The 9,997-nt window shown below is 44.1% G+C and overlaps 1 protein-coding gene across 1 annotated transcript in view; it reads left to right on the top strand.

Moving 5' to 3' along the window:
• Positions 1–1,141: 1,141 nt before the first annotated feature.
• The window catches only part of Atp2c1 (ATPase secretory pathway Ca2+ transporting 1), a 108,035-nt gene continuing 99,179 nt past the window's right edge, over positions 1,142–9,997 (top strand). Inside the window, exon 1 of the mRNA XM_031343602.1 lies at positions 1,142–1,411. Coding sequence (XP_031199462.1) covers positions 1,304–1,411 — 108 coding nt within the window. The 5' untranslated portion in view covers positions 1,142–1,303. The remainder of the gene's footprint in view (positions 1,412–9,997) is intronic.

Raw genomic sequence — 9,997 nt, 5'->3', positions numbered from 1 at the left:
TGTGTGTGTGTGAGTGTGTGAGAGAGTGTGTGTGAGAGAGTGTATGTGAGTGTGTGTGTGAGTGTGCGTGTGTGTGTGTGAGTGTGTGAGTGTGTGTGAGAGTGTTGAGTATGTGTATGTGTGAGTGTGTGTGAGTGAGTGTGTGTGTGTGTATGTGTGAGTGTGTATGAGTGTGTTTGTGAGAGAGAGAGAGAGAGAGAGAGAGAGAAAGAGTGTGTGTGTGTGTGTGTGTGTGTGTGTGTGTGTGTGTGTGTGATTCGCTCAGTTTTCAAACAGAAGTCTTCTAACAGGGTCCACAGAATCAATGTCCGCAGAGCTGACCAACTCCATGATGCCCATGAAGGGGTGGTGTGTCTGTGTGTGTCTGTGTGTGTGTGTGTGTGTGTGTGTGTGTGTGTGTTTCGCTCAGTTTTCAAACAGAAGTCTTCTAACAGGGTCCACAGAATCAATGGACTCATGGGAACTTGCAGAGACCAGGAAGCTGCAGGGGTCTGCCCTGAGTCCTCTGCATGTATGTTATGGCTGAGTAGTTCTGTGTTCTTGTGGAAATGCTAACAGTGGGAGCTGGGCTGGGGGTTGTCCCTGATGCTTTGCCTATGTGTGGGACCCTTTTTCTCCTACTGGGGGGGTGGGGAGGAGGAAAGGGGTGGGTGAAGAGGTTTGGAGGAGAGGAGGAAGCAGAAACTGTGGTCAGGATATAACATATGAGAGACAAATAAAAATAGTAAAGTAAGAATTCTACAGTGTTTCTCAAGGCTGAATGAATCAACACTTTTTTGAGCTGAGGCACAGTTGAAGATTATGTTAGTGTGTGTTGGTAATGACAAGAACACTCAAAGAAAACTGGGAAAACTGCATGTCATGCCCCCTAAAAAAAAAGAAAAAAAAAAGAACAACCAGAAATACTGTCAGAAGAATTAAAATTAAACCTCACGAGAGTCTGTGGGTATGGAAAGTCACCAGCTAGCTAATATTAACACAGCTTGCAACAGAGCCTTGCTGCTCAAAATAGGACAGTCAGTCATATCGCTATCGCTGGGCTGTTTACATTCTTCGGGCCAGCCCTGAACTTCTTCCTGCCTCTCTGGCCCCAGGGCATTGCATTTCTGGAGCTTTCTAGCTGATCGGCCACACTCAGCTGTCTGCAGGAACTTTCACTCAAAGAGGGAGCTCTAAGAAAGACACCTGCTCTGTTTGTGGTGTTGAAGCGGTAGAGCCTCAAAGGAGCAGCTAAGTGCAGAGGCCAAGCTTCTAGGTTGCTGTCAGGGAGGGGCAGGCAAGGACCCTCCGGCTTCCCCTCAGTATGGAGAACCTATTGCCTCCGTCTGGATTTTCTTTCTTGAAAAAGTATCCTCTCCATTCTATTCGGAAATATTTATCAACGCTGAGAATCCAAAGGGCTGAAGAACAGGTATTAATTTGTTTGTGCTAACTTTAAAAATAACTGGTGCTTATTTCTGGGTGTGGCTTGTCGAAACCTGGGGAATGTTTCTCTGCTGGCTTTCTTGTGTTCCTAGGCACAGGTCAGATCCAGCTTGTAGTTACTCGTGCTTGACAATCAGAGGAGCCTGCCTCTTGTGAGGGTTTACTTGACTGTGGAACATTTGGATCCTGAGATAAAGCAAATGTTCTGAGTGTTTGTGTGTGTGTGTGTGGGGGGGCACTACTTATTTTGCTTTCTTCCATTATCTAGATAAACCTACCAGACTTCGGAGGTTACTTTTCAATGCTTTGATCATCTTTTTCAGTGTTTGATGCTTTGATCATTTTTTTCAGTGAAGACAATTTTTGAAAGCATTCATAGTTCAATAGATGAAGTAGTACACCCTAGAAACGCACTTGTTTCCCTGCACGTTTCTATGATTATGTTAATGTCACTAGGACTTGCAAAATGAAGATTATCTGCATGGCTAGAATCAGATTGTTAGTAGGCTGATGAGATAGGTAATTCTTATATGTGGTGTGTAGGGGGCAGAGCGCAATATTATTAGTCCTTTTAGCCAATTGAAAGTTAAAGTTTCCAAAAGGAATTCTAGCATGTGGGTATATAAGTGTTTTTAAAAACCTGTTTTAAAAATGTCTGGTTATTTTCATTTAAAAACCTGTGTGTTCATTACACTGATTACATTATACATTGATATCTAAAAACTGCTTTCATAATTGCACTGGATTAGAGAGAGAACAATGTGTGGCCCATTTAACTTCAGGAGTTCATTTAAGAAGCATGGGCATAGGAATAGAAATATGAAAGACAGGTCTGTCACCATACAGAAGATGACCGGCCACATTTGCTCTGCATTGTGCTCTCGCTAGAATGGCAGCACCAGGCAGCAGATATTGCCAGTGTCTTGTTTGTTTTCCTCTGTGGTAGAAAATGACCCAGTCAGTAAGATGCTTCCAAGAAATGGAAGCAGAGACCGGCAGAAGGAAAACCCTTGGGTGACCCCTTTCCCCCAAAGCTCATGCCTCATTTGAAAAAGGAAAACAAACAAAACAAAACAAAACAAAAAAAACAACAACACCCCCCCCAACAGATCACCATTATTAGGATTATCACAGAAACTGCTTCTAGGCATTTACATAAGTGATTCTGACTAGCGCTCTCCGCATCAAGGGAGCTAGGTCACCCCATTTACCTCTCTCTCAGTGTCAGTGCAACACTCAGTGAGAAGAAGCATGTCTGTCTCCTCTCTGCATGCCTTGGTTTTGAAGTAGAAAATGGGAGAACTATATAGTGGTACCCAGAGTCTTTGTTTACCCAGTAGCAATGTCACAGGTTTTTTTCCACAGGAGAGGGGGAAAGAGTGACAGACAGAATGACAGTGGGGGATAGGCCATGGATTTCTTCCCCCTTCTGAGCCATGTGTGTGGAGGGAGGTGGCTGTGTTGCTTAAATAATCCTGTGGGCTTTTTTTTTTAAAGCTTGTTTTATTGTTTACTTATTTATTAAGTTATCTTTATGTGTGTGTGTGTGTGCACACTCGCTGTGTGTATGTATATGTGTATGAAGAGAGTGTGAGGTGTATGTACATATAAGTGTGTCTCTGTATGTGTGCATTGTATGTATGTTTGTGTGTATGTATGTGTGTATGAAGAGAATGTGTGGCATATGTACATATGAGCATGTGTGTATGCTGTGTGTGGATGGCCATGGAGGCTACAGGTTGAGAGCAAGTTGTCTTAGTTGCTTCTCCATATTATGTTTTTGAGATGGTCTTACTGAAACTGGAGTGAGATATTGTGTCCAGGATGGCTGGGCAGCAAGCCCTCTCAAGATGCCTCTCTCTGAATCCCAGTGTAGGCGTTACAGGTGTATGCTCTTGACCACAGCTTTTCACGTGGGTTCTAGGCCTCCATTCTAACAAGGGCAGCAAGTGTATACACCACCACCACCACCACCCCCAGCCATCTCCCCAGGCATTACTGTTTTTGTTTTTTTTGAGACATGGTCTCAACATAGCCCAGGTTGGCCAAGACTTATCTTCCTCATTCTCCTGCCTCTACTTCCCAAATAGGGGATTATTGGTATGTAGCACCACACCCAGTTCCTGAAAGTTTATTCTGAAAGTACTATAAAACCATGCTTTCAGAAGAGCAGTAAGACCAGTATGGGGACATGAGACTTGGGCTGGGTAGGTGGTCACCCCCCAGTTTACAGCCATGTGGAGTGTTATGCTATGTTGTTGACTTCCTTTATATGTTAATGGAAAAATTCTGGACTTGATTCCGTTCTAAAGCCAATTACAGCTGTTCAGACACGCAGTCTAACAAAATTAGAGAAATTAGGTCAATGTGGTTAACTCTGGAAATCATGGAGAAAGGTTATAGAGAAGACTAATGATGTCCATGCTCAGCCATTGCCTCTATTCCCTAGATTCCTATAAACCAGATCTGCAACAGAAAGCTAAGGGGGCAGAGACATACAGAGTGCGAGCATTCTCCTGGAAGCCACCCAGCTAGGAAATATAAAGGGTGTGTGTGGGGGGGCTTAACCTTTTAACTCAGGTTAAAAGCCTGAGTCTTTAAACTTTATCTTTTCTGTCATACTGCCCCTCGTAACAACCTAGTGATAACAGCAGACTACTGACCTGTCTCCCGGACCAGTGTCCCCAAACCTCAGACCGCTATTATTCTGACTGCCATTTCCTTTTGTGTGTGAGATATATTTATTTATATAAGATATACAATTAAATCATATTTTTCTGTACTTATTACTTAAATCACTCATTAGCAAGTTTATTTAGGGAAAAATTCATATTGCTACTGTAATTGAAAAAAAAAAACCAATGCCATTTGCTATAGCTAGAAAACTAAATACATTCAAAGCAAATCCTTTAGCTGGACAACGTTACCTGTGTATACACCTGTACCGCTAGCTCTTAGAAAGCTGAGATAGAAGGATCAAGAAATGGAGTCCAGGGCTGGTGAGATGGCTCAGCAGGGAAGAGCACCGACTGCTCTTCAGAAGGTCATGAGTTCAAATCCCAGTAACCACATGGTGGCTCACAACCACTCATAATGAGATATGATGCCCTCGTCTGGTGCGTCTGAAGACAGCTACAGTGTATTTACAGTAATATAATAAATAAATAAATCTTTAAAAAAAAAAGAAAAAAAAAAAAAAGAAATGGAGTCCAGCCTGGGCTACATAGTGAGACTCTGTTCCAAAAACAAAAGTGAAAAAGAAAAAGGAACATCAAAACAGCCTTCTAAGTCTGAAAGCTAGTTTGTTTGTTTGTTGTTTGTTTGTTTGTTTGTTTGTTCAATTGGTTTTTTGAGACAGGGTTTTACTGTGCAGTCTTGACTGTCCTGGAACTTGCTTTGTAGACCAAGCTGGCCTTGAATTTACAGAGATCTATTTGCCTCTGCCTCCCGAGTGTTGGGATTAAAGGTGCCCACCACCACTTCCCTGCTTCTGAAACCTGATTTTTAAGAAGGAAAAATGGCTTGCAACAGAGGTGTTCAGGGCTGGGAATGTGGCTCAGTGGTATACACTTAGCATGCACAAGACCCTAGGGTTGACAGTCGGTGCCCACAACCAACCAAAGAGGAAGTATTTAAAACTTCCCTAGAGGCCAGCTGAGTCGTCTCCTGAATGAAGATTTGGGGAGGAGGCAGTGGAAGTTAAAAGGTTAGACAACTTTCTCAGTTCTGACTGATTTATTGTTATTGAATGTAATGCCTGCGGCCAATGTCTTCACTCTTAAGTACCAACAAGGATGTGGTACCCCAGACACGCCATCTGCTTCTACTCCTCGGTGCATTCAAATGCACTCCACTTTGAGAATTCATCCTCTACTTATTCGAGTCTGCCTAGAGATGCCCCTTGTTGTCCTCAGACTCAGGTTGCATGGTCTGAGGAGAGAACCCTCCTCCAGTTCTGCTAGGAGATGCAGCAGAGCCCTCTCTTTCCTAAGACAGTCTGTGCTTTGATTAAAGTTGCTACCATAGTTAGCATGGTAACTATTTGCTTCCCCGTCACTATACATATGCATATGTGACCTGGCCTCATATGCTCTTTACTCCCTCAGGCTCAGTTTGTGACATGGCAAAGGCTGGTATGAGAGATACCTGTTCTACAGACCGACATACGTACTAGAATGTCTGTGACACATATCACTTTTACCCATGTCTCGAGTAAGCCAAAGGGACCCTCTCCTTCTTGCCATGTCATGGTCATTGTTACTCTTATCCATAGATGTTTCTTTGAAGTGTCTCCTCGATGTTCTTCCCCTTGTCCTTGGTGCTGTAGGGACAGGATTTGACACAGGACTTGGTTTGTGTGGTAGTTTTCATTGTTGGTGGTAATGTGTCTGTCAGGGCATACCAATGTCTTCCCTCTTAAGTACCAACAGGGATGTGGTATCCCAGACACACCATCTGCTTCTCATCTTTCACACTCCCAGATCTCCAGTGCTTCACAAATCTGGGTCTCTACACAGGTAGAAGGTTAAAGTCATGAGTGCATGAAGATGTTAGATTAGGAAGGCTCATGATTATCAAAATTCATGAGATGATGCAGTCGGAGCAGGTAGCCCAAGCCTCAATGAACCTCGGGTGAATTTGGTAAGTCTGCCTGGACAGAGGTGAGACTGCGTGGTCGCAGTTCCTTTATTTTGGCCTTAGGGCAACAGTGAAGGTGTGGTCCAGACATCAGCATCCTGCTACTGGGAAATGAATGCCACTTGCAGGCCATGCTCTTCTGAGTACTAGAGACTAGCTAGCTGCTCTGTGGCTCAGGTGACTAAGCGGGATGTTGAGTAGGGGAGGGAGAATGTGTTCTACTCTTAGTAGGCTGTTCATTGGCTTCGGCCAAAAATGGCCTATGGGCACCTAGAGCTCTTCACTGCTCTTGAGGGTGGCAGACTTGGCAGAGACATCATGTAAGGATGTAAGGAGCCAGTGTGTGAGCTCATTTGGAAAGTCTGTTCTCGTTTTGCTAGTCTCACAGCTTCAGTTGCGACCTTTAAGCCAATCACTCTCAAACGCTTATTGGGAGTGCACTGCAGCCTTGTATACCCAGTTACTTTCAATGCCTCTATCTGGATGTCTTGCAAGCATGGCAAATTGACTGTGTTCAGGGAGAATTTCCCAACTCCACCCACTAAACTGATTTCTCTTCTAGTTTTTTCCATCAGTCAGTGTAAAAGCTCAGACCACAAAACCTTGGCAGCACCTTGGTATCTGCCTTTCTCCTCCTTACCCCCATTTCCCAGGCATTTCAAAAGACCTCTTGTTCTTTGGAGAGAAAGAACTGATGAAATGTAAGCATACAGACAACACTTATCGATGTGGCTTCCAAGGGATCCTGGGTAATAGGACAATGAGCATCTACATGCTAGAAGCTACAAACCTCAGAGCTGTTCAGTCCACGAAGCTGAATGCCTCAGTATTCCCATCCTGGAGCTGAAGGTCTGGAAGATTTCTAGTTAGTCATCTGGAGTCCGTTTTGGAAGACAAAAGAATTCGGAGTCTGATGGTAACAGCAGTAACACACAGACACACCAGCAAGAAGCAGAGGCAGCAGGCAAGCAACACTGCTTTTCTTCAGATCTCTGTATGCCTGTGTCACCCATCAGAAGGTTTCCAAGGCGATAAGGAATTAACACACTAGCTAGTTCTCAAATAATTATTGTTTGCTACTATCCCTTCTCCTCCCTGGATCATTGCAATAAGAGCCTCCCAGTATGGGTCCCATATCCACTTACTGCCGTAATCCTCACTCTGTTGCACTGAGAATCTTTTCTGCATGAAATCTTACTTCACCCCATTGAAGGGACATGATTCTCTACAGTTGTTTCAGCACGCGTACGAGAAACATATCTGGCATAAATGAGACACATTTATGTAGTGAAAGAATGGAGGGCACTTCATCACTATTGGAGACATTGTAGGGTCAGGTACATCAAGGGGGTAGGATGCTGTCATTCAGAGCAGAAGATGGGAGCAATAGTGAGCCAAGGGTGAGACAGAGAAGAGCTGAGTTTTGAGACTCAGCCGTCAGCTTGTGCTTCTCTTCAGCATCCTCATCAGCTGAAGTCTTTCCTCCTACGGATCCCTGGTAGGGGAAGATAAGACAAGGGATCAGAAAGCACAGGCTGACTAATTTCACAGACAAGATTTTGAGATGATCCCAGCTAACAGAGCCTTGCTTGCTTGCACAGAAAAAAAAAAACATTTTTCTGCATAAGAAATAGCATGAAGAGCTGACCAGATAGGTTGGTCTGTTTAACAGCAAATCTGAATCTACTCGCCATATGAAATGTCCTCTTTAGAGCTGAGAGATATAGTATAATTAAAATGGCATTTTAATTATAGATTACAATCACATTTTGTTTGGGAGGCTGGTCTAAAGCTCTTCCACAGTGGTTTAAGAGAATACGCCTCAGTCATACAGGATCCATGGTTTCTGTTTCTGTTTGTCTCTTTAAAGAAATTTCTATCTCTCCTTACGTATTTGTCTTTTAAAAACAATACTGCTGGGATGTGAACCCAGGCTCTTGCACGTGCAAGGCAAGTGCTCCACCTCTGAGCTACATCTCTAGCCTGGGCAAATGGTGTCACTTTTTTTTTTTCCTCTTCTATCTTTTTTAGAGAATGCCTACTTCAAAGTTAAGATGTTAACTATTTGAATTGAATTTGAACTTTAGAAAGTTGGGTCTCTAAAACCTGAGGGTGGTCTCTAATCCCCCTCCCAAATAAATTTATGTTGAGTCTCAGTATACTCAGTAAGGTTTCCAGTGTTGCTGATACATGCTCATCCTCCTTAGGTGAAATGGCACACGTTTTACTACAGCTTGGTTTGAGAAATGTGAAGTTTTTAAGCTCGTTAAGGTAAGTTAGTTAGCTTGAGATTATACCATAGTTAAAATTTCTAAAAGTTGTGGGGCTTTGTTTGTTTGTTTGCTGTTATCTTTAAGTCATGTTGGTGAGACGATTTACCTGGCAAAAGCACTTGCTGCCAATCCTGGTGGCCGGAGTTTGATCTCTGAGACGCACCTGATGGAAGAAAAGAATGGAAGCTTGTGTACTTAAGCAAGTACACACAGACAGACACACAAAATAAATAAGAACATAAGAAGGAAGTCATCAGAGCTGATGGTGCAGCGGCAGAGAATTTGCTTAGCACCACAAAGCTCTGGGCTCTGTCTGGCTTGCGTGCATGCATGTTACGTGTGCATGCATGTTACGTGTGCATGCATGCGTGTATGTGCTTGTATGTGGGCACGCATGAGTATTTGTGTATGCATGCATGCCTGTGTGAGTACATGCAGTGTGTATGCGCTTGTATGCCTAGGTGTGTGTGTGTGTGTATGTGTGTGTGTGTGTGTGTGTGTAATACTTGAGGGAACTGGAAAGTGCCCAATGTCCTTGTGATTGGTTTGAGAAGAGAAAGATTTATTGGTTTGGATGCAGAGGTAAAGGATTTCCTATGCAGAATTTAAAACAGAGGGCAGAGATGTTACCCCACCCTCGTGTAGGAGTTTGTGTAACTCTATGTAGGTAGCACTGGACGTCAATTGCTGTGCTAAGATAAAGCTGCACATTAGTATTCCAGACTATTAAATATGACATTAAAAGTGGAACTATTTTATCATGGTAATTGCAAAATTCCTCTAGCTGATGGGAGGGGAGAAATGCTGCATTTATAGAAAAGGAAAATAAGTTACCAACCCCCCCATAGCCTGACAGGGTGCAGGGAGCTTAATGGCTTCTGAGTCACCATCACCCAGTGTCATGATCTGCTTTCCTCACCAGCCTTTTGTAGGGAACCATCCATGCATCTTGTTACCCAGCCAGGCCCTTCAAGTCTCCTCAGTTGGTATCCATGCTACCTCCACGTCCCTCCCATCCTTTACCTAGATACCTGTCTTCTTCCCGCCAGAGACCATCATTACCTCTTGCCTGAGGCAGGGAATAGGCGAGACAGAGCCTTTCAAAGACAAACCTCCCAGGCCCCTGCTTGTCATCTTTCAGTGGCTTCTACTTTCTTTGGGGATAACTACGGAGCTCCCTGCCAAGGAGGCCCTTGATTGGTCTGGCTCTGGTGCCCTCTCTCATCACATGCTGGTTTTGCCTCCCTCTGTCCCTACAGTACCCCCATCTATTCACCCCTGCTTCTCTGTTACTTCCTGGCCAGGGTCTTCTCTCCACTGATTCCCTCTCTGTCTTTCTCTAGTTAACACCTACTCTCCCTTCAAATCTTCATTCTGCATTCTCTTCTCCTGGGGCAACTTTCCCTGCTGGGCAAGTGCTCTATACTGTGTTGTATTTCCAGCCCCTGGGCAGGCTCCTGCACCTCAGTCCTGTCTAATATATGCTCTAAAGAAACCTTGCAATTCTTCTTTGCTGTGCCTGTCCTGAGCAATTCCACCCGTTTATAGAGCTATTTAATACCAGCAGGTCCTAGACAGCAACATGCCTGTCAGATGTGAGGCCCTGAACACAGGCTGATGGAAATGAACTGGGGGGCGGGGGGGTAAGGGGCATCATGAGT

The sequence above is a fragment of the Mastomys coucha genome, unplaced genomic scaffold, assembly GCF_008632895.1.
Source record: "Mastomys coucha isolate ucsf_1 unplaced genomic scaffold, UCSF_Mcou_1 pScaffold23, whole genome shotgun sequence".
Lineage (NCBI taxonomy): Eukaryota > Metazoa > Chordata > Mammalia > Rodentia > Muridae > Mastomys > Mastomys coucha.
This window is presented reverse-complemented; position numbering and strand designations above follow the sequence as displayed.